Raw genomic sequence first — 25,424 nt, 5'->3', positions numbered from 1 at the left:
CACAATTCGCAACACAATAAACATGGTTTTCATTTGGTAGAAGTGAGATTTTTGTAAATCAACCTCTTCTGCAGACAAGAGACAAAACATTTACTGCTCATGATATTAATATTATCTTAATGCTAAGTAACATTCTTTGTCTAGAATCGTGTTGGATCCATCAGCCAGCTGCAGTACGAGCTGGGGAAGGTGCTGTGTGATGTCAGCTCTTTTGACCACTTTGTCTTGGCTGGGTGAGTTACAAGGACCCAGGTTATTCTTAATTCATCTGCCTTGTTTTTCTGTCTTTTTCTCTTATGGTTGTATGTTCAAAAATCTAGCTATATCAACCTTAAATGTCTTCTCAGTGATACAGTTTAATACTGACCGATGATCAAAGTGTTCTTTTTTTACATGTTGTGCCAGCACAAAAACATGTGTTTCTGATGAACATAACAGACAATAACCACACCGCAAAATCACAGCCATTATCATATTCTGCACCAGTTGTACGCATATGACAAATTTTCTTTTCATGATGATTTTTGAAAAACCCATATTATTAAAGGAAAAGTGAAAAGAAAATAACATCCACCCCCCCCTTAATTGCAATTTTTCCTTGCACAATACAAAGATTAAGTTTGCAAAAAAAAATAAATTCTGTAAATTCCAGCATTATTACAAATATTTGGAAAAGTATTCAAACAGCTGTTTCTTCAAACTAAATGTGCAACTGAATGAGCCGGGCAGACACAATGATAGATTGTGTGGACCCACAGGAGCCTTGTTGACTGCCCACATGGAGATGTGCAGCATCTCCACGGAGTGATGTGATTAGATTCCCATCAGTCCTCTGCTCTGTCTCACTGGAGATTATTTATTTCGAGTTAGCAGCTGTAGGACATGCAGTTCCAAAACAGTTTGTGAACACAGCAATACACACTTTTTCTACATTTCCTAAATCAGTCCAAGTACTTTTTTCATTTGTAAAACACCCAACACCCAGCACCCTGTCTTCACAATGTGCTATTGTGTGCGATTTATTGGATGCATTTTGTCAAAGTGTAGCCTGCTATATTGCAAGCTTTCTCATACTTTCTAGAGCCTAGCTTTAACTAGACAATAATCAATGTTGTCTTAATCATCAAGGCTCAAACAGAAGACATTTGTAGTTGACCCTTGATGACAAGTTATGTGTGAAGTTTAAGGTAATCTGTGCACAAAGTTTCCTGCACATTAAAGTTTTCATCATCACCCTGTTGATTATTGGCATTGAGGTCACGCACTAATTAGATGAAAGTGTGTTCTCCTATTGTTAACTTCCTGCCAAACACTAAAACGCCAACTGCACACACACACGGGTGCACACGCTCTGTCACACACTCTGTCAGTGTGTCAAACACTCACGCTGTGAGAGGCGGATACTTGCTCAGACATGATGGTATCTGTGGAGGTGGCAACGCTGGCAGTTTGTCGTCTCCCACTGTGAGAACTCATTGACTCCAGTTAAGAACAAATCAGAGGAGGAGAAACGGAACACGATGGAGCAAAAGCCCATGGAGGGCCACAGGTTAACTTTGTTGTTCTGTGTGGGCACAGTTTTCATCACTAACACTGGATGAAGTGTTCAAGAACAGCAGAATGTCACAGTCTGGATCAAAAAAGTCACTGCATTCTGTATTTTATGGTCAATGGATTGCACAGCAAGTTAACTGTTTACGTTGACCCTGCAGACGTTTTTTTGGTTTTACTTCAGGTGCTGAAAGGGCTTGTTTAATGTCACAGTGTTAAATTGAAGGCAAGAAAAGTCAGAGGCCAGATTAGCCATGAATTGTTTTGTTTCTAAAAACACATTTCTGTTTTCTAAACCCTTGATGAGGGACCTAAAATGTCTTTAATGTCAATTAACTGACATTTAAATAAGTTTGAGAAAAACTCCCATCATTATGTGAGATTCAAAATTGATTTATAAAACTAAACCTAACATTTTTAGGTCATTCCCTTTCTGCTCTATATTATTGTAAATCTGCTACCTTATGATCCCTGCGGTTTAATAGTGTGGGGTTAAATTAGCAGCTATGTTTTGTCATCCTCCACACATAGTGTAACAAACCATGTTAGAATAGAAAATGACTAGAAGTCAGAGTGGGCAAAGGACGTTGGTGTGAGAAAGGAAATGATTCATTGGTGAAAGAATGACGTCATCTGTCTGCGGTGGAAAATTCTCTTAATACTCATTGGAGATTTGTGTAGGAACCTAAAGATATGTTTGTTTGGTAATGTTTATTTTTTTGTCTCTTAGGTACACCTCTGGTGATGTGAGGCTGTGGGATACACTGCACTGGGACGCAAAAGCTTCGTACCTAAAGCCCAACGGCCTATCAGCAAACATGGACCCCAGACCACATGCTTGTCACGTCCAAGTCAACAGCACAGTGGCTGCAGCAGCTTATGATGATGGTTTGTGTCGTCATGTAGTGGCTAATATCGTTTATCGTATCATATCTTCTTGGACGTTAGATCTATACAAACTAAATACAATCGCTGACTATCAAAACAGTGGGTCGAGCAGGGCATGAATAACAAATAAATGGTCATTTCATATCAATAATAATCTGATTTAATACATACTGTGGAAATTATTGTCAATATTGCCTTTGATGTGCATGCACTTAGACTGTATTTCACTGTGCTTCTTGGTGCAGGCTGTGTGGACCTGTGGAGCACAGAGACAGGTGGGGAGCCCATCCACCACTACCAGATACCAGGAAGGATCCAGGCCTTTGCCCTGAGCCCCGACAGTCCCGTGCTGTGTGCTGCCACTGGGCCTGACATTCGCCTCGACTGTGCCGATGATCGTGGCTACTGGAGGACACTTTACCAGACTCAGCTACCCAAGACTGTGAGTCGGCCAGACGAATGTGTATGAAGTTGTCCATACGGACGGTGTGGATGATAATGATGATTTGATTCGAAGTTCATTCTTTATTGTATGTAGCAGAAGTTCATTGGTCTCATGTCAAAGATGAGTGTTTTCTGCTATAGTTGGATGTAAAGTACATCATTTTTTTCTTCAATATTTATGTGTTTTGCACTGATGTTGACACATTTAAAATTTAAGATGTCATGTTTGGATTTGTGGAGGTCATGAACATGTAGCAAATGAGCAAATATTTGAATTATGAGCAACTAGAAATTAAATGAGTTCAATCCATACAAGGTATTCTCCAGCACATATGGATCAAATAATTACATTTCATTTAATTGTTGAGAGGGCTGTTAATATTACTGCAGTTTGAAGTGAACTGTCAAGTCTATTCTGTCTGTGTGACAGGTAGAGAGCCTGGTGTTGGTGCCAGGTAGGGGACAGCAGTGCCCGCTGGTGGCTGTGGCAGCAGGAGACGCCGTGCTCCTGCTGGACCCTCGAGAAGATGAACCAGGGATGCTCCACTCTGTCTACGGCCATCCTGTTACTTGTCTGGATTCTTCCAACTCGCACGTTGCTCTTGGGGTAAAGAGTGCAGGCTGGGCAATGCACGACGGAGGTAACAAGGTAGGTTCACTGTATCTGTAGCTTCTGTGAAATGTTGTTGCATTGTGTTTTTTTGTCAATTAGCATAAAATATCTTAATAACAACAATAAATATCTGTATAATCCACAAAAGTGCCAATTTGGCTTTGGCAAAGTAGTTGAAAAGACAAACGAACAATAACACATATACATGTTAACTGCCCTAAAAGAACGGCAGTGACATCTGAGATAGGGTTTCGGAACTGTAGTGACATTGACAGATACATTTCATATTTATGAGCACAATCTGGACACATCGCCAGCACAAAGTATTGTAACAGTCTTGTATAAACTAAAAAACCTGCTGTTTAAATGCTAATTGACAGAACTGTATCAAGGTGTCTTTGCAGCTAAACTAAATCACTCTTTAAACTGATGTGAATCTTTGATGCACCGCAAACAAGGATTGTTCTTCATTTCATGTTAACTGTGTCTCGGGGCATTATTCTGCGTCCCCTTAGACCCCTTGTGTTCCCGATAGAAAATAATGTGATATACCCGCAGGGGATTTGTTCATAGTAGAAAAAGTCAGCTTAAACAGCAACGAGCTCGTCTTGGGCCCCGATCCTAATTACTACAGCCTAAAGTGTCCTTTAATAAAGCCTTGATCCCTGAGCTACATCTGTTTGTTTCTAATAATATTGTGTTTCTACGGACCCGTGCACCTAATTAACTCTTAAGTCTTAGCTTAGAGAGCACATAGAGCCATGAGACCAACTATTCTTTGGGGATCAGGAGGCAAATATGTAGCCGTCAATATGCTTGTCATGGTAAGGTCTTTTTTTGTGTATGTTAATAGATGCTGGAGTAAGTTGCTTCAAACTATAGCTGTGTCCATGCTAGAGGCTGTTAAGACTGTACAGGTGGTAATAGCCATCCTGCGCCTCTGTGGGGCCCAAAAGGGAATTTAAAAAAGAGAAAGTGCTGGAAGAGCACAGACGTCCACCAAGGCCAATCAGTTTTACAGTGCTATTATACAAGGTTTTAAAAAAAACAAAAAACCTGTGTCCGACTCCTGTGTCCGACTTATTAGAAATCTAATAAATATTTTCCTTAGACTGTAACCATGACCTGGGGGATCTGGGAGTGTCTAGTTTGGTCAGTAGGGGGCCGGTCATGTGGGAAAAAAGTCCCAACTTTTTGTGAAAAAGACATCAGAATAAAAAAAATGTATGATGACATTTCTCATAATTTCAAAATAAAAGTGTTTGTTTTGATATGGAAGAATAAATAGTTCACAATATAAGCATATTTATGATGCAAAATGATGAATCTATTAATAAAACAAAAACATATGAATAGAAATTAAGTATTTATTTATCAGCCCTACATACTCAAGAAATTCGACAAGAAAAAAACATAAATATCAAGTATATGAAGCCCCCCGTCTGAGGCCCCAGGCAACCACTGCGTTTGCTCATGTGTTCGAGCGGCTCTGCAGCAGCAGCAGCAGCCACAAAGCACTCGTCTGTTGGTGTGAGCGGCTGTCTTTGTTTGTGAGTTACAGGTCATTGCCAAAGCTGCTACACTGACATCACTACTGCAGCACAGCTCACATAGACATTAGCAGAGTCAAAGCACCACATAGTGGACGAAGGCAAGAGTAGCAATGAAAGATGAAGTGGCCTGCACTTATCAAGCAAAACTGCTGGTACACAGTGAGAAGACTCACAATAATAATAACAATATCAAACAATTCTGGTTTTTGAGTTGTTTTATTTGACTTCATATATTGGATTAATGCATATTTGTATTCATTTAGATATAAAACTCACTTAAGTTTATCTTAAAACTTTTTGATTTAATCTCGTGTTGCTTATAAATATTGTCTCAATGCTGTTGAGAGTGAAGCACCTAGAGTTGCCTGTCTTTTTCAAGTGTGCAAATCAAGTTTCCTGAGCACGTTTTTGAAACTTTCTTGTTTCCATGGTGACATAAACCCAATCTCTCATATAAACCACATCAACTTTTGATCAAAAAGCCTCTCATGCTAATTAAAATATTTTACAAATTTAATTAGCCTGTCTGTCACGCTTTACACGCGTTGAAGTGCAACAAAAACAGGGAATGAACAGCTGCAGCGGTTGGTGATGCCAGACATTTTTTTAATGTGGCCTTTAGTAAGAAAACATATGCTTCATTAAAATCTGTCAAAATGCATGGAGGTGACATCCAAGGAAGTCATTTCACACCTCCTTCCCTCACAGAGGAGTGATAATAATTTCCAGCGTTTTGAATGAGATGAACCCAACCACATTGTCACGTGATTCGCACTGACTTTGCCGCAGTTTTGTTTCAAAATCTCGCAGTTTAAAGTAGGAATGTTGCTTCATACCCTGGCCAGCATTATCACAGCTTGTGGCTTTGTCTTGTAGCTGTCATCATAGTGGGTATGTGTGTGTGTGTGTGTGTTTGAAGCCAGTCTCCAGATCCTCATTACTACTCGCCTTCCTTTTGCCAGTGGACTGGGAGGTACCCAGGCATTCACCCAGCTCGAGGCTGGGCGCTCGACACAAACTGGCATCTGTCAGACTGTCCATGCACGGTGGTGGATGTATAGCCCACACAGGGCTGGATGATTGGATTAAAGTCTTAATGAATGATTTAATGTCTTACTTATGCATTTATGTGACATACTGTTACTAAAAGTATGACTGCAACTACTGTCACAGATTAGGATCAGGACTCGGAGTCGGCTAATGGCTTAACACAGATTGGAGTGTGAGTACAATAATCCTTATGAGTCCTTATTAAGTGTTAGCAGTTGATGCTGATAGTTATATAAAAAAAAACCTGACACTAACACAGCAGCCTACATACTGTACATTTACAGATGTGCAATTGTTCTAAAATTTCGATACACTCTTTTTTTCACAAACCTCAACCCAAATGAGCTGTGGAATTACAGGTGTGAGAATATTCTCTCTGAAAATGAAGAAGAATCTGCACAGATGTGCTCAGTCTTGTGAAATGAGCTGGAAAAACCGAATGACATGAAGCCACAAACCTGCCGTTACTCTGTGTCTGGTCCACTATTCTAATCTCTGTTTACCCACATGGTTTCTGAACCAAATGTTGGTCTGAAATACATATTTGTTTAGATGTGGGTGTGCGGCCACTGAGAGCCAACAGTACAGCAGCTTTTGCTGGAATGAGTGGCTGGCGCACCTGTCTGTTGCTCACCGACCTGTCTCTCTGTGAGCACCCTGTCCGTGCTCTTGCAGTGCGTGATTAAGCTGCACAACAAGCCAGAGAGGTGGACACCACAGAAGCAGAGATGATAGCCAGAAGATAGTGGGCGAGCCACGGAAAAATGGAAAGCGCTGCAAAGATTTCTAGTTACAGACAATGACTTCCAGTTCGTTGAGGATGAAGCTTAAAGATAAGGGCTGACAAAATGGGGTGGGGTGTATTGATTTCATGTTTTCAGAGTGTAGCCTGCTCTTGCGCGCTCTTATGGACTTACAGACCCTTAATTGGCAAAGTCTGTGGTTGTAGTTAAATCAAGGAGACACTTCTCTCTCCATGGCCATAAATATTAAACAATAAAGGTTGAAATTTGCACTTTTGCCAAATGTTTTCAACAATCCAGACAACGGCCACATAAAAGGTTTCCTTTTAAGTGCTGCAGTAATTGCCAAATGCTTTGTCTTTAAAAAGCAAAGGCGGTAATTACATTAACATCCCAGTGCAAGCCACCATTACAGTTTCCTTTGTCTGCAAGCTTCACGAGCCTCCAGCAAGTGCATTAACCTAACAACTCCTCTATCGTCATGCTAATGGTTATTCTTCGTCAAAACTCTAAACAGCCCTCAATGTTATCACAAAGCAGATCTGTCATTTCCCTCACTGACATTGATTCACTTTATTGGGTTGATATTTAATAAAAATGTCTCCCTTGCAATAATTTATCGACAGCAGCAGACCAAACCTCGTTTCTGGACACCCCTCCGTCCTCCGTCCTCCTCCTCCTCCTCCTCCCTCTGTCTCTGCCCATCCACCTCTCTTCCTGTGTCCAAATCCTATCAAGCTGTCATTTCAAAGTCTGGTGAGATTTGGGCTTTGCCCCAGGGTGGTACACAAATAAAGCTCTGCTTGGCCAAAATGAGGGACACATAAAAACTTTTGGCACCTTTTCAAGACTTACATCATGCCTCATCCTTTTACTTCAAATGTGTTTATCTTCGTGGCTGTCTCTCAGAATCGCTCTTGCTCTCTCCCTCAGTCTAATTTCTTTATGCATTTAATTATTAAAAAAACAAATTTTGCTTGGCGGGGCCATTTGGTTTGTTCCGTCTCATTTTGGATGAGAAAATACCAGCCGTTAATTGACCAATTAGGCGAGCGCCAGATGACATCATTTCAACTTGCATGAAGAAAGTTAACTGCAGTCATTGAGCCGCCAGCGGCAATGTGCATGACTGTCGCTGAAGTTTGTCTTTATGTTGATCTGCCCTCCCTCACCAGGCTTATAAGCTTAAGTGCTTTTAATTAACTGGCACTGCGTCACTGCAGTATCTGATTTATCCGTGCAATATTATTGTCTTACACCCAGTGTTGCCCTTCTGTCTCAGCGTGTCGTGCCATTTTGTGCAGGTTATGGAGAATTAGTAGGTGGGATATGTGAATCGTGTTCAGGGGGGAACCTCAAATGTAAGGTTTAAGTGCGTTGGCTACGGACCAGATTGTCCATTTGTTTGATTTATTCTACAGTGCTGCTACAGTTGGTTGCACCTGCTGAATGTGATACAGCATTTGTGACACTTTGGCTTGATTAAGAAGCTGTAATTAAGTTTTTTTAAATAATGGACTAAGAAAAGTGTGAACTGAACAAAGTTAAATGATGGGGCCACACGGTTGGTGTAGAGGTTAGCACTCTTGCCTTTGCAAAAAGACCCAGGTTCCCAACCCAGTCGGAACAAGGGTCTTTCTGCATTGAGTTTGCATGTTCTCCCCGTGTGTGCGTGGGTTTTCTCCCACACCCCAAAGACATGCAGATTTGGGGATGAGACTAATTGGACACTCAAGGGTAAAATCAAGGGTGTCAAACTAATTTTAGTTCAGGGGCCACATACAGTGCAATTTGATCTCATGTGGCCCGGATCAGTAAAATAACAGCAAAATAACCTACAATCAAGAACTCTGAATTTGAATTTAATGAAGTATCTTTTTTTTATAAAACATATTATGAACAACGTGAAATTCCTTGAAAAAAATACTTCAAGGTTTCTTTATTGGTACCCAAGGGTAAAATTATTTTGCAGACAGGAAATACAGCAGTTCACACATACCAACAATAAAATATAAAATTATAATCGTTCATATTATTTATTAATATTTGGGGTCGGAGCCATTAACCTACTGTCTAGTATTCAGCAAATAGAATATGTGATGAGTTTGATTGTGGTGAATCAACTAATGTGGTTCGTCAAGATCGCTGTCTGACCTCTACAACACTATGTTGGTTTTGCTGCATGGTAAAGGTGATTGTGGGGCAATTTTTGATCGTGCTCTAAAGCTTTAACCTGTGTTATGCACTGTGTTTAGTTGGAAGACTGATCTTTGTGTGGATTCTTGCTTTTCAGATCCATGTCTACAGCTTGGAGACAAGAAAACCTGTGGCATGCCTCGGCAGCTCGCCGGGAGATTTCAGCTGCATCAACCTGAGGAACAGCCCTCCGCACCTGCTTGTATGTGGAAACAAGGACAGGAGGTACACGACACACATGGAGAACACACACAGACTGATTGAGCAGTGGGTCAGATGTTTGACTTCTGCTCAGAGTCATTATTTATTGCCTGTCATTCCAGTTTTCTCTCTCTTTCTCTTTCCTGTGTTTCCTTCACTGTCATTTGAAAGCAAAAATGACACACTCACACAGTAACTCCTGTGATCAATTTTGAATCTCCAGTCATTGTCTAACACTTTATCCTCCATACAAGGGCTGGAACCAATCCCAAGCCGACACAGGATGAAAGGTGGGGTACACAGTGGACAGGTCACCCGTCCATCTCAGGGCCAACATGCAGATACGAACAACCATTCACTCTCACATTTACACCCACGGGCAATTTAGAGCGTCTTGATTAACCTCTGCATATATTTTGACTGGATTAGATAAATCGGTTGCTCTAAATTGACCATGAGTGTGAGAGTGGATGGTTGTTTGTCTCTATGTGGCCCTGTGATGGACTGGTGATCTGTCCAGTGTGTATCCCGCCTATCGCCCTATGTCAGCTGAGATTGGCACAGTACCCCTTGCAACCCACATGAGGGTAGCGAGGGGAGTCCAACCAGGAGTTCAACCAAAAATCGTCTTATAGGAACCAGTGCTGATCACTGCTTCACCACAATGCCCCAAAAACATCCAAAACTGGCTGAAGCTGGGCCAAAAAAAATTTAGCTGAGAGGAGAGCTGTTAACTTTTTTTCCTCATAGTAGCACCTGATGAAGGATGTTGGAAAGCAGAGGCGACTTTCAGTGAAAAAACAGGTGTTTAGAAAATGTGTGAAAAGTAAAGGCTCCGGTGCATTATTCACACTTCTCAGCCTGTCTGTTGCCTTGGAAAAACAAAAGGTTTCAAAAGCGACAAGTGAAAGAGAAGAGAGAGAGAGGCATTGAAATACTCAGACGTGAGGTGTGTTGTTCTCAAATAAAGACGGTCACCTTCATTACCTGGAGTGTTGTAGAGGAAGAAAATCTGGCCATCTTGATCTCATCCAGCGACAACACAAGCATCAATGCGTGTGCACACACTTGCTGCATCGCTGACCTGGCTCTCCAGATGAGAACAAGACGCATAAAAGAGCCATTCTCATCTATTCTGCGCTTGTTAGCGGGTGCTGCGGTGCACAAGCTGGCAGGAGAAAAATCCCTGGCACGCCTTCCTCCGAAGCTGCCCCCGCTGTTTCTATTCAGCACCAATCCATCTGGCTGTTAAGTAGTTGGCTTAAAGCAAAAGACAGAACCACATCATTTTGTTTAGTTTCTGTTTATCCCCCCCCCCCCCATCTTTGTACAAGTTATGACACCTAGTAAATGTACAAAGACAAAAAAAAAGTGCTCCATCAAAGATACAATATTAAGCCAAAAAGAAAATGTTTTACATTCTCTGAGAAACAATTCAACAGCAGCAGCTTTTGAATGACGTATTCAGTTCTTGCCAAAGCATCGGTGGGTACTTTGCCCAATTCCTTCTTGCTTTATTTGTGGTCTTTTCTTTCTGTGAGATGTGTGGTTGTGTTCAGAGAGATTCACACACCAGCTTGGCTCTTCCTTTTTGGCCCCACCTGATGCAGTGCACAGTCGAGGACAAATGGAACGCAGGGGGACTGAGGGACAGTCAGCGAGCTTGGCCCTCTAACAGTGTGGCTTGAGGCCAAATACTAATGTATTTCTTCTTTTTGTCCAAATTAGTTTTGTCCCTCTGTTTTTTTGTGTGCTCCTGGGAACAAATGGGTTTTGACAAGGGCTGTGTGGAAAAAGGCCAGGTCAGTGTTAATGGTAAAGAGCAACATCTGATGCAGTAAGAGGGGGACATTAATGTGTGTAACACCCATAGTAATGGACCTGGATGTCGTTTCCACAGGTCCAGAAAGTGAAGCCACTGTAGAAGTACCTGAAACGTGACTTGTGACCATCAGTTAACATTTTCATGAGGAGTTCATGGTCTCAATAACTAGTTTCATGTCTTCTTCAATACAGCGTGATCCCATTTAGAGTCAGATGATGATACAACTGAGACAGATGATGATACAACTGTCAGAAAGATCCACTCCTTCACTTCTTTTTCATCCACTATGGCCTCTCTTGGTTTAGAGGTCCAGTGTGTAATAATGAGGTTCATCTAATTTCGGGAGTGCAGAGTGTAACAACTTGAGGACTCCTCCAATCATGCCTCTCTTTCTCAAGCATGTCAGGGAACTACGCGGCCTTCATTTACAGTAACAGAAATGATTCAAACACTCTTTCACCAAGTTGTTGATTTTCATTTGTGAAGTAAGTATCTGCTTCAAAACCAGCATTGGCCTAAAGTACATATAAAAGGCTTATTTTAATTTTATTTAATTCTTTTTCCAAAGCTATTATGCACATATACAAACATACTTATGGGTAGAATATTTGATTTCTACCAATAAATCCCTCTAAATGCTACATGTTGGACGGCGATGGCCACGTTGCAAAACACAAGTCATCAGAACGTAAGTTCACAAAAGCCCATATTCCCTAAATCTTGGCCCCGACTTGACCTTTTTCCTACAAATTTAAAAACGTCATGTTGTCTTCATGATTTACCACTCAGCATTATAATGTAAAAGTATTGATCCAATACTTTCCTGAAGGAAAAACCTTAACTGTTTATAAAGGGCCACTTCACCCATTTTTTTTCTAATTTCCAGAGATACAGTTGTGTTCAAAATAATAGCGTAATAGTGTGTTTAAAAACGTGAATAAAGCAAAAAATACTTATAATTATTATAATTTTTATTTCGACGCATTGGGAACAGTGCGCATTATATTCTAAATCAACACATGAAGAAAAATGTATCAATTTTTTAACTACTTTACAGAAAATGAAGAAAAATGAATAATCGGCTGTTCAAAACAATAGCAGTGTATGCATTTGTCTTCACAAACTGAAATATTTATACATTTGTGTCAGATGGAGTCGACTAAATTCCTGCACCTGTGAACAGGTTGATTTGACGACATTCCACAATCCTCTGCATTTCTTGGTTTTGCCTCAGAAACAGCATTTTTGAAGTCACCCCACAAGTTTTCTATTGGATTAAGGTCGATAAAGGTGCGATATATAGGCCCGACACCATAGTATAATAGTATTTATCGCATACCAGGGATCATGGATCAGTTTGCCTACATCAAAATACTTCATGTTGCATTATGCTGAAGAGGAAATGCCCTTGAAATGGTGTTTCAACAAGACAGTGACCCCAAACACACCAGCAAGCGAGCAACATCTTGTTTCCAGACCAACAAAATTAAAGTTATGGAGTGGCCAGCCCAATCCCTGGACCTTAATCTGATAGAAAACTTGTGGGGTAAAAAATGGGTGAAACAGCCCTTTTATGTGGTTTATTCATTGCACATCATTAAATCTAGAACAGCTGGCATCTTATTTGTAATATTCAAATTGTGTTATAATGTTGAAAATATCAATTAATTTGGAATATCAAACCGGAGCATGTGAATTTACCTAAACCCAGGTTTTACATTAGACCTCTCATTTTGTTTGAGCCTCTTCCGCTCCTCTCTTATTAGACAATGCTCGGCTCTTCCTGACTAATGAAGTGGACTCTGTCCACTGAAATCTCACTGCCGCCTCCAGCTTCAGATTTATGGTTCCCTGCGGTCGGCCCCGTAATGTTCAGCTCTTATTGTTGAAACGTGTGCTTCCATCACGTAATGCCACTAAGCAGAGAAGACTAACTGCACACAACCAGTCCGCGGTGCCCATTTAGCCATTTAACTCAGATTCTTCAAAAAAATTAATCTGGAGGCGGAAATGAAATCTGGGTCCCACAGTGAATTGGATTATGTTAATGAAGTCTTGGAGGACGGTTGAGGCTGGATACAGTCATGTCCTGGATGCTTTCAGCTGCAATGAAGCCACAGTGACAACAGATGGAGCTGAAGCTCCCCTGGGCTTTTGTTGCTCATGAAACCCTGAGACCCAGCAAGCAGAAATCCTGCTTTTTTACATAATAAATACACAATTACTAGTGACTTACTGATTGAAAGGACCAAAGTAATCACAGTGAGCACATAAAGTATTTATCTCAAAGCGGCGTTTGTGAAGTGCTTTACTTAAAGGATTAAAGAACGAAAGCTGTCAAAAGTAAACAGAATTGCATGAATGCAAAATATGTAATTAGCAAATCAATCATTATATATTATAATCCATTAAATGTCGGGTGATGTCATAGGTAAAAATAATTGCTTTTTAAAACTATGATCTTAAAGAGAATATCACATTGATTACATAGTTTGTTTTACTTTCCAAAATCTATACAACATTTTCAATATATTTTATTGTTTTCTTGAGATTTTATCTTCGACAGAATTTACAGGAGATTGTATTTATCTTACCATGTTGTCATTGCAGCATTTATTATACCTAAAAAAATGGTTTTATACATTATTCTGGTTTTTTTTACTAAGACTTCATTGTTCAAATACTTCATATTTAACACCAACTACATATTTTCTCTTCAAAAAGAACCCTATGTCACACCATCTCCATGCTTTGTAGTTTCTTGTTTCTGTCTTGGTTTGTTGTCTTTATTTTAAGCTCATGTGCCACCAAATGTTGCCTTTCTTTGATAGAAAATCTGGGCAAATAACATTACAACACAGAAACTGAAGTCTTCAGTGACACATCTGCTTCAGCCTTTAATTATCGTTGGTCTTTCAGTTCTCAGTTCTCTTGGTGCTCCTCCAGCACAGAATAATGTGCTTTTGTCTGTAAATGAATGCACTCTTTGACAAACTGGACTCTCTGGTGCCGTCTTGGTATGAGATCTCCGCCTCTTGTCAGCAGGAAGCAAAATCCAGAATAACACTGGAAATCACTGTTGTTATTGTACTCTATTATTCATCTCTCGTGCCTCATTTGAAACACATGTTTGTGTCGCATAAACACTCTGTTAAGAACCGTAAAGAAGTTAGAGAATCCATCGTCAGCAATGTGAATGAATGGAAGCATATGTCGTTGTGTGCTGTGACGCAGGGTGAGAGTGTTTGACCTTCGAACCGGCTCCTCTGTGGCGTCTCTGTACGCTCACCACCTGGGCGTGACGTCGGTGCAGGTGGACGACTGGAAGATCGTGAGCGGCGGAGGCGAAGGATTGGTGTGTGTGTGGGAGTTGAGGATGGGCACTAAGCTGTGGGAGATGCACAACAGGTGAGACAGAAAAAGAAATAACGTTTGCTGTTTTCAATAGAGGCCGGATCTGGTTTAGTTAACTGTGTTGTTTCCCTTTCAGGTCAGAGTTCATTTGGGTGTTTATCCAAACACATTCAACTTTAAATGTAAAAAAAATTTTTTAGTTTTCACAAATTATCGCCAGAATTAAATAGGATTCAGGTTGATTTCATGGTCATTAAAGAAAGGTAAAACAGATGGCACGGTTTCTGTGGCGTATTAAGAACTGCGGCTTACACAGTGCACACATTTTGGAAACTGTTTATTGATTCAACCTCATAATTATAATCAAAATTTGAAAGATGATTAGAGAGGAATTTTTTTAGTGTAAAAAAAAGCAACCCTCCCTTTAGTAGGATCTGCTCCAAAATGTAATGAGTTCCTCCTTGGGTCATTGTCCCACCACTCCATAAAATTTAATGAAAATCAGTTTAGTAGTGTCAGTATAAATCCAATGAGGCAACAACAACAAAAAAAGACAAATACACTCAGACTGCACAAAAGAAAAAGCTTACTTTTAATAATGTTTTCAAGAACCAGTTGTGCAAAGAATCTGACCTGCTATAGGAGCCCAAATTTATATTTCTGTCTTGATTTAGACTGCAGACATTTGTTATTTTAACTCAACAACTTTGGACTCTTATTTTTGAGAAAGATTCAGGCCAGTAAAAGGCTCTCAGCTGCATATTTCCATCGATAAATAAAAATCACAAGCAATAATGTGCTTTATGTCGTACGTCTGGTACTGAAGATGTTGTCGTCTGTCTTACAGGCATCCTGTTCGGCATGTACACTTCAACAACAACACCCTGGTAACAGCCAACATCCCAGACGATAAGGCACCACGGGGGGCCTGCATCACAGATGACGACCTCACCGCTCACCGCAGGTCACTGCTCTCACTCCCACGCCCTTCTTTCTTTCTCTTTTTTTAACCTGGAACTCTTTGAGGCAGAGGTAGTCAGTGTACTGTGCTGTAGGGTTGAGTCTGAAGCCACCTCTGTGTTTCACATATGGTACATTTTTGATTATGAATACATTAGTGCATAAATCAATATTTTAGTATCCTGTAATAATAATAATAATAATAATCAGCATCACTAAATGATGCCGTCTTGTGGTGGCTGTGATCACAGGAAGGAGGCTGTTATGAATAGGAGATGACTGATCTGAGAAAAAGGTGAAAGTAAAGCAAAAGCAATTACTTAAAGAGTAACTAAACCCCTAAACCACTTTTTTATGGTTATCTAGTAATGTTATACAGTGATCCAGGTCCAACTCTTAGTTGGTAGTTTAGTGTAAAGTATTTGAATCATGTATTTGGTGACATTTGAATTTTCATATAAACTGGTTCATCCCGGGCTTTGTCACTTTCCCGGTGCCTCGTCACCAACCGTCGTCTTCTGGCCACACCCCCGCATAAATTCAGCGGAATTCAGCACGGACGGGAGATGAAGTCAGAAAATGAAACATACTTTTCAAAATAAAACATCCCGTGTTGACAGCACATAGTATTTTACTTAACTACATCACAGAAAGAACCCTTGCAGGCCCAGCGTGTTCTAGTTTATTCGGTCGGTAGAAATACCGCTCCGTTTGTTGTGTTTACAACATTTACAGTGTATTTTCCGTGCGAGAAGTACCCCGAAAAAAACCTAGTCTCACAACTCCAGCTCTCCAGGTGTGCAGAAGCGGGCGGACGCATCATCGATTCATAGGTTACTAATTGATGTGCGGTGACTAATTGATGTGCGGTGACTTTTATCCCTTATCAGCGTGAGAAATGTCATGTGTGATCGTGTGAACTTATTGATTCACACGAATGCGTGAGACTTGGGAGCTCTGCTCACTCAAAATGCTCAAAGCTGCCACCGGAAATGCCACAGCTAACTGCCACTGCCGCGATTTGCACTTGCTGCCACTCGATCATCACGCCCCCTGCGATGCTCAGTCCCCTCCCCACTCACTGATAATTCCCTGCCCACTTTTTGTAGATTTCCAAAATCAGGCATTGGGTGGAGTTCGCCTCAGACCAGGGGGTTTAGTTACTCTTTATCATATTATCATTATCATTTTTTTTTATTAAATGTAACAATATAAGGTTTTATTTGACTGATTCATGAAAACAGTTGAAATTCCACTGCTTTCTGTGGCATGTCACATGATTCTGTTATCTGTTATATCCATCGCTCGCTCATTCACGTCCAACGGTTTCCAAAAAAAAAAAAAAAGAAAGTTAAATAAACTGTTAATGTTGTTGCTGACATTCATGTTTTTGTCGTTCAGACACAGAGGAGTCATCTGCCATTACGACTTCTCTGAGGACGCGCTGTCACAGGATCACATCCTGCCCATCTGCAGGTCCGACTTCGCTGAGTCGTACGGCTACAACTACAACATTGGCCTGGCAGTGCCGTACGACAGGCTGCCCGGCTCTCATCCGTCTCACTGAGAACAGTCTCACCTGTAAATTTGATTCATTATCCAAGCTGTATCTTCTTTATTTTTTATTTTTTGGTGAATGTAATATTTGTAGACTAGATTTTTAATAAGGAAGCCAAACCTATATATTATAGGTTTGGTTTCCTGGATTTTAATCAATGCTGATGTACAACATCAATTAAAAAAAAAACACCTCAACAAGATCTTAAGTTAATTATTTATTAGTTTATGTTAAGAAAGCTTGTCCACATACTTAAATTATTCATCTTAGGTAAAAAGTTTGTTATTGGACAAAGACGGTAGAGGATCTTCATGGTACAACATCAGTGTACTGTTACAGGAATGGAATAAATGAGCCTCCAAATATTCTGGAGTTGCAGAAGGAAGTCTGGGAATGAGTGTTTGTGTCATGCCTCACATTTCGGACATGTTGCTTACATACCATAGCAAGGTAGTGTGTTCCTTAGAAATCAGCTCATCTGAGAAACTAACAAGAGCATGACAAAAGAAAACAGGAAGGTATTTGAAATTTGTGACACTCTGAAAATGGAATTACAAAAAAACTCCCAACTCGTCAAATGTTAACAATTCTGTTATACTGCTGGTATAAAAAGATTCACCGACTAAAAAGCATATCAAAACATATTTGGCTTCATTTGTATTTAAGGACTGGAGAGGTTCTGCTAAAAACAGCAGGAGCAGAGACAATTATGTACAAGAGCAACTCCTTCAAGAGGTCGATTTCCCACAGCGCATTGTTGAGGTGTCTACATCCAAAAAGCGAATGTGCATCCTGGACTCCATTTCAAGGCCCTTCAAAATCTGCAGACAGACGAGAGAAGCATTTGTAGCAAGTGCAAAATATTCCGATTTAGTTTGATCCCCGTGAAGAGTTAGAAAACTGCAAACCTGTTCGAAATGCTCAAACGTAATTCCTTCATAAAAATCATCTGGGGCCTGAAATGATACAGAGACAAATTAACAAAATACAACTTTTTTATATATTTATATGCATATATATATAAATAAACTAAGTTTTAATTTCCCTCACCATGTCTGGCACATTTGTGCTCGCCACTTCCAACATGGCGGCGTCTGCTATTGCCCTTGCAGCTTCGTGCCCGATGGCTCCACTCTTTGAAAGAAGCTCCTCCACGACCTTAGATGACATGATAAAGATTCTGTTTAATCCTCTGCGGCGGGAGTTTAACGGCACATTAGAGCCTTCACAGAGTAACAGCAAGAGGTGAGAAAAAAAAACCCGCCTTATTCACATAGAACAATCAGTGAACTACGACGCTGAACAACATGCTCATCAGGTGTAGTTACTTTACTGGTTTTGGTGATTTAAGGCCAATTGGAAGATGACAGAAGCCAGATAGACAGGTTGCTTTTTCAGCATTATTCAGCAGTATTTTTTTAAATAGAAAACTTCTCATATAGTTTGCATTAGAGCTGGCGTAGGCAACATATTTTTATTGCCAAATAACTTTGCAGCATAATGTAAATGTTAATTTATGGACGTCTGCACCTCTTGGCTCTGTTTTCAGCTTGGGGAAAATCTGGCCAAAGATTAGAGATTTCGACCAATCATGTGGCAGTTCAGAGAAAGAGGGTGCTCTTATTGGCTGTTTAGCAACAGCAAATGCACGCTCATTTATCCGGAAAGGTCGTTCTTCCAGCATTGGCACCGACTGCCTATGCTGCAAAGCAATCTCAGAAATTAAAAAAGGCAGTCAGACAATCGAGGCAATAAGACGCATATGGGATGTGTTCTACACTTCTCTCTGACAAGTAAAACCTGAATGACAGAAATCTGAAACTGTAGTTTTCACTAAGAACGACGTCACAGACACAATTAGTCACGGTGGAATTACAACTAGTCCAAATGACGTCACAGATGTCTGTAATGGTAATTACAGACAGTCAAACGTGGTGATTCAATTGCCATTAGTGACTCAAGAGTGAACAAGAGACCTCAGTTAAGGCACTGAAAGTTTGTATATCGACACCGTGTTTAAAAAAAAAAAAAAAAAGACTTAGGGAGAGAAAGTTTTAAATTTAAAATTGTACTGAAATTGTTTTTACATCCACTATTTTCTACATAACAAACAAGAAATGCTGAATTTGCTTTACAAGATCTTTAAAGAAGACACTAAACTAGCATTTGAGACCAGTAACTCCTTTCCTATAGATTTCCATTCAAAAAGAGTTCTAGACTACGTTTATTTAGTCTCATGTTGGACTCACTGAACTGAAACACACAGCAAACATTTACAATTCTTCCCATTTGAAAGGTTTCCTCATTGAATTGTTGGTCGTTGGTCTCAAATGTCTTTTAAGTCATTTGGATTGATTTACACTTTGGCCTGATTCTGGTGGTTTAAGTCACTGTCATCATCTCTTAGTAATCTTATCAAGAACAGACATTTGAGGCGTAGAATGAAAGAGTCCCGACTCTTGAAATAATTCTGAACCAGTCATTTAAAGGTGACATACTTGCTTAGTGATAGATCTATCAAAACCAGCTTTAAAGATAGGATGGACGTTTCTTTTGTAAACAAAGATGTGCCGAAATGACATATTCACAGCCGAGACACAAACACAACGTAGCACAGGCAAATATATCGGAGCGAACTACAAAACCAGACTGTTCCAACACCTCTTCATTTCACAACCACGTCACCAGTCCACCAACACCACTAACTACATTTAGATAGTCATTCGGTGTAGTCATCTTAAAAGTGTGGTGGAATAACAAGAGCGCCCACAACAACAACAACAACAACAACAACAGGAACACCGCACCCACACAAATATTTGTCTCTGTCTGTGTGGGTGTGGACTAACTTGTGTACCCTCTTGCTTCATTACACACCTGTTGATTAGGATAATAATTATTTAAAAATAAAATACACTTGACATGTGCACTCCCACACAAAGTATATATATACTGTAGTTATTATACTTTTACAAACAGTCAAGCTCACTACAAACGTGTGCAATGTAAAACCTCTGAGGGCAGCATGGGTCAGTTGTCTTACCTTCCTGTACTCCACCAGTGTGATCACGCCATCGTTGTCTGTGTCGTGCATGTTGAACAGAACTGAGAGAGAGAAAAAAGGAAGGAAAAGGACGTCAGTGTCTGGTCTGAGTTTTTTTTGGAGGAAATCTCCGCCATCGACTCACTGTGACCAGCGGATGCTGTGACTGCTTATGTTTGTCAAGACGCTGCGATAAGAGGCAGGAATAATTTATAGCAGGCTGTCTTCAGGCCAACTCACCACCGCTGAACGTTAACAATCACAACAAGACAATGAAACATCTTGTAAACTGCTGACACGAGAGTTCATGCAGCAATGAAAATACTCCCCACTTTATTTTATTTTTTTTCTCTTTTCATAAATATTCACCATGTGATTTTACTGAAATGTCCGTGGCCTGGTTATACACCTCGCACACAGCAGAGTGCACGCCACGTAACGGACACGCTAAATCATACGTGCCATACACACGTCATACAGAATCTGAGTCAGACTAAATGCATTCAATTCTGTCAAAAAACTTGTGTTTTTTGCATTGGCTGTTGTAAGCCAGTTCAATACGGCATGCAGCTTTTTTTTTTTTTATTAAGATTCTTAATGTAGAAATGTATCATTATGAGAGTAGAAAGACCTGTATTCATTTGTTTTTACCAAAATGGGGGGGGGAAAAAAGGGGAAGAATGTTTTGTATGAAGCCAGACAGGTTCAGTGAGTGAAACATTGTGCTTTGGGGTTTTGTGCAAAACAGTGACACTTGTTGTTCCTGGGAAACAAAATGAAAATGAGGGTCCAAAAGACATGTGGGACTGAATTTGGGTCCCAACACAGTGAATACAATAGGACAGTGGATGTTGCAGGGAGGAATCTGGTGTTGTGGTGTCCAGTAATTAAAAGTTATTTACTTTTTAGACTAGCTGTTTACACACTGCACATTGTTCAGTTTCTTCTTAATTTACTGTGACAGAGATGGAAATATTTCTTATACATCTCTTTTTTTTATAGTTCTGTGAATTTCTCTTATTTTTCTATTCTTAGTTGGAGTGACTGTAATGAAACCCTTTATTAATCCCCGGGGGCAAACTGGGTTTCATTACAGCCAGTTTGCCCCCAGGGATTACTAAAGTATTTCTGACATCCACATCAGTGACGCGTTATCTTTGGCTGGGTGGAGTCCTGACTGTGACACAGCTGCAGAGCAGTCACCTGCTCTTGTTACTAAGACTGCTTTTAATAGCATAGTTAAGTCTCTTACATTGGAGCTTTTCTTTTCTCATCACTTCTCTCTCCTCCACGGACGTCCTCAAAGCCGGAGGGCGGAAGTGAGACATGACCATGACGAACTGTTCAAAGCCAATCTCCTCGAGGTGGCCCACTTCACTGCTACGCTGGTTTCTGGGGAACAGAGCAGTGAAAAGTCAACCACTGCAGATTGTTTTGTTTGTTTTAAATGAATACTTTCAGAATGCAAGTTCTCAAGCTAACTGGATGGGCTGTTTTTTTTTTTTCTTCATATTTGCTTGAACGTTTGCATGTGTGTGCATGGGTGTGTGGGTTTTCTCTGGGTTGTTCCGTTTCCTGCCACAGTCCAAAAACATGCAAATTTGGGGAGCAGGCAAATTGGACACGCTATTTTGACTGTGAGTATGAGAGTGGATCGTTGTTTGTCTCTGTGATGGACTGGTGACCTTTCCAGGGTGTACCTCACCTTTGCCCTATGTCAGCTGCCCCCCCCCCCCCCTCCCCCCTCCCATATAGCAGTAGAAGATGGATGGATATTTGCTCCTGACTGGATAAAATGTTACTGACCACACTCTAGGTCAGAGATATTTAACAACAGAAACACAAACACGAACAGGAACTTTAAGTTATTAAACAAGACCCTTACTTATTCATATTGCCCAAAGCTTAATTCTCTGTTATTCTGCATGTGCTGTTTTTTTTTTACAAATATTTTCACCATGGAAATTAAAAATCTTGAAGAGAAGACATTTTGACACTTCCTCTTTTGGTAAGTGTCATGCACATTGAACAAATACCACATACCCATAACACGTGTTGTTTTATAAAAGTCCAAATTGTGGTTTCCAAAGCATGAGGTAGTGCTGGTTGTGTAAAATGTCAACAACTGACTCTCCATTGCAATACACCCATTAAGTTTCTTCGTTTTTAATCTATTTATGGAATATGAGATCATTTGTTTTTCCACACTGCACCACAATTGTTTGGGATGAAGCATGAAACCCGCATTATCAGTCACCCTGACACAGGTGTTTTCATGACAACCTTTTCCTTCAACTATAAGCAAACAGAAATGAAGCATTGAACACTTAAGAGTTTGAAAAATCCCTGCATTTACTCATGCTAATTGCATTCTGTTATTGTGAAGGTGACTCACTGCAGAATGACACTCAGCAGAAGGAGATAGAAATGCCTTAGGTCTTTATCTTATCACGAAAGACGTGAGGCAATAGGCAATAAGCCTGGAACTGTCAAAAAAAACAGGAATGGTTGTAAAAAATAGACGTTGCCCAGTTTCTATTGCAGCCATTGCCAAACTTAAGAATGCTGCAACCCAATTCAAATCCATAAAACTAAACTAAATGTTACCATGCCATTTTCATGATCCGATACCTATCACCCTATTACTTCTTTGCACTTAAAAGACGAATAAAAATATGGCACATGTCATACGAATATACATGAGATGGTGAAAGACAGCGTTGTAATTTGACTTCACCCACCTTTTGTCGAAGAACGCCTCGATAATTTGCTTTCTGATGGGATTGTTGGCAAGGGCCGGAATGGCGTCCAAGTTCTCTCTACTGCAGTGCGACAAGAGAAAGTCCATTATCATAAAACAGAAACTGCAGTACAGTGGCAGCTCTCTCTCTATATATACTATATATATATATATATATATATATATATATATATATATATATGTATATTGTTTTACACATTTAAATAATACAGAACTTTATTTTTAGGAAGTATCCGTATCTCTGACCATGGTAAACTGTCATAAAAAGAAATACCAGCTGAGTTCAACATGTGTTCTCTGTTTCCTTTTAGAGGGACGGGGCTTGTGATTTACTGCCAGCGTGTTGACAGTGACAGTGTGTATGATGTGTGTTTGTAACTGTGCCAGATACCAGAGATACCCTCAGCTCTCTACTTAACTCTCCATGTGGGTAGTATTTCAGTTTTTGTGTGTGACCACTGAGGCAAAAATTGTTCCCACTGAGACGATTTTACCTTATTGTCTCTTCATTTCCACTCAACTGCAGGAATCGTTTCTTCAGGTTTTTGATCTGCTCCAATGAAACTGAAAACAAAAAAAAATAAAAAACAACACACCAGCAAAAGGAATGTAAGTACACCATAATAACATGACCTTAAACAGCACTAAATAATAATCTATATAGTAACGAGATGAGATAGTGACAATGTTTACATGGACCCCAGTAATCTGATTACTGACATGGCTCATGTTATGATATTTACATGAGTTGCAAATAGAATATTGCATTTATGTTCCAGAGCACAGCCTTACCTCTACATTGTCACAAAAGATACACACGTCTGCAAAATGTGATTATGGTCATAATATACGCTGCATGTCTTAATCTGACTATGGTAACATGAATCAGAATACTGCTGGCTATGTTTAAACTTTAGAAACAAAAATCCAACCATTGACCTTATTCTGAATAAGACGTTATGCATTTTATGACGGGTCTTCTTCCATTTCATATTCTTGATGCCACGTTACAGATCATAGTCAGATTAGGACATGAAAACTTGAGTACAGCATTATAATCTTTAATTTATAGTCTTAATTATAAAATGTATACATAATGCAAGTAAAATTGGACTAATATAAGTATCAGGGATGGCACAATACCACTTTTTTGTGTCCGATTCCAATACCAAGTAACTGATACAGATACCGGTGTGATACAGTCATTTAAAACAGCACATTTGCAAACGTTCTTCTCCAATATGACTCAGCTAAAATGTTGTTGCTGGTTTTCATTTACATTTTTACAGTCTGTGCATATGGCAGCATGCGATACATTATAGGATTTCTTTTTGGATTGTGTCAGATTTTATATTTTTATTTGTCCGATATCCGACTGATTCTGAGTACCATATCGACTCATCCCTACTAGACTGCTTACTCTGAGTATAGGCTTATTGGGATAATGAGGTAGGTATCACTATTGTCTGAATCAGGTTAATAATAGCAGGTTGTTGTTGATGCATGTGAACATAATCAGTGTTTAAATAAAGGGAGTGACATGCAGCCAGTGGCCCAGACTGTTTTGGTGCAGCTCAACTATCAGTCTCATGGCAAAGCAAACACACTGTGCAGCAGGAGGATTGCCATTTAAATGCCATTTCCAATGGTTCCTTAAATCATTAACTCGCTGTGTGTACTAATGACCTGCTCCCATATCAAGACAGGTCTGGTATTTCCTCTTGTATTGCTCAATAACCTGCTAAGACAGCTGTGGCTGGATGAAGGACACACACACACACACACACACACACACTGCTGCAGGTTGCAGGAACAAGTTTGTTGGTTACAGTGGGTGGTGCCATTATTACATTATGCATCGACAGATGTAACTAACAACAAGTACAGCTTGATAATTGCAAATAGAGAACAAACACGTTTGTACCTGTCAGTACAATAACAAATGTCACCAGAGTCCATACAAATGAGTGTAGATAAAAAGAAAAGAAGCCCCACCTTAAGGAAATGAAGGCAATCAGAAGTACAAAGTCTCACCGACACAGTGTCAATAAAGTTTGTCTTTTTTCTTTTTTTGTTTTGCTATGAGCTTCTCTCTGCATGCCACTGCATGCGCAACAAAATCCTGCTACTTAAAACAACCAAAAACATCAACACACTTCTGGTTTGTCTTTGTGCTTATTGATGGTTTTGCTTTATTAAACTTTTTAATCCTCGCTCTGGAAATCATGATCACTGGATAAAACTTGGTCCAACAAACCCTTAATCCTGCCGGTAAACAGTCAACACAAACATCAACCTATAATTATTCAGCACATCGGGTTGATAGTTTAATATGTTGATTGCTCACTAAAAAAACAACACTAAACTCTATAAAAAAATCTGGTCCGATGATCGGGTTTCCATTTGTATGTTGTGTTTATTTCCTTGGCAGCGTAGATTTGTCAGCGCCACATAGAAAGACGCACCTTGAAACGGAATGACAGCGCTCAAATCAGCGCCGCGCACACAAACAGCGACCACGGACGTTCTAGGAGAATAAGGTCTGCAGCGTGTTTCATCTACTCACAGCCAGTTTTATCCATCAGCTCCTGGTACACGCTCTCGGAGCGCGTCTGCGAGGCTCCCATCGTTGCTGCTCCACCAGCGGTGCGTCAGGACGCATGACCTGGAGCCACTGGCTCAAC

General features: G+C 40.1%; 2 protein-coding genes across 2 annotated transcripts in view; one reads left to right on the top strand and one right to left on the bottom strand.

The window, feature by feature from the left end:
• fbxw8 (F-box and WD repeat domain containing 8) overlaps positions 1 to 17,321 on the top strand; it is a 20,138-nt gene extending 2,817 nt beyond the window's left edge. Inside the window, exons 4-11 of the mRNA XM_058636276.1 lie at positions 145 to 233; positions 2,282 to 2,439; positions 2,685 to 2,881; positions 3,314 to 3,532; positions 9,136 to 9,263; positions 14,299 to 14,472; positions 15,266 to 15,382; positions 16,780 to 17,321. Of these exons, the coding sequence (XP_058492259.1) occupies positions 145 to 233; positions 2,282 to 2,439; positions 2,685 to 2,881; positions 3,314 to 3,532; positions 9,136 to 9,263; positions 14,299 to 14,472; positions 15,266 to 15,382; positions 16,780 to 16,945 (1,248 nt within the window). The 3' untranslated portion in view covers positions 16,946 to 17,321. The remainder of the gene's footprint in view (positions 1 to 144; positions 234 to 2,281; positions 2,440 to 2,684; positions 2,882 to 3,313; positions 3,533 to 9,135; positions 9,264 to 14,298; positions 14,473 to 15,265; positions 15,383 to 16,779) is intronic.
• Positions 17,141 to 25,424, bottom strand: tesca (tescalcin a). The gene is made up of 8 exons (XM_058636277.1): positions 25,307 to 25,424; positions 23,235 to 23,304; positions 22,721 to 22,801; positions 21,232 to 21,371; positions 19,980 to 20,041; positions 17,987 to 18,094; positions 17,845 to 17,892; positions 17,141 to 17,757 (listed from the first exon to the last, which is right to left on the bottom strand). Exons 1-8 carry the CDS (start codon positions 25,365 to 25,367, stop codon positions 17,665 to 17,667), a joined length of 663 nt encoding a protein of 220 aa, XP_058492260.1. The 5' UTR covers positions 25,368 to 25,424; the 3' UTR covers positions 17,141 to 17,664.

The sequence above is a fragment of the Solea solea genome, chromosome 8, assembly GCF_958295425.1.
Source record: "Solea solea chromosome 8, fSolSol10.1, whole genome shotgun sequence".
NCBI lineage: Eukaryota > Metazoa > Chordata > Actinopteri > Pleuronectiformes > Soleidae > Solea > Solea solea.
This window is presented reverse-complemented; position numbering and strand designations above follow the sequence as displayed.

Bases quoted from the DNA above. Each gene is read 5' to 3' on its own strand.
- tesca (XM_058636277.1), bottom strand. From the start codon at position 25,367: ATGGGAGCCTCGCAGACGCGCTCCGAGAGCGTGTACCAGGAGCTGATG. The intron at 20,042-21,231 runs GTAAGAGACTTA...TCTCTCTCTCAG, and splicing joins GAGAAAAGAAAAGCTCCAAT to TTCTGTTCAACATGCACGAC. The intron at 17,758-17,844 runs GTTTGCAGTTTT...GTCTGTCTGCAG, and splicing joins CGTTTGAGCATTTCGAACAG to ATTTTGAAGGGCCTTGAAAT.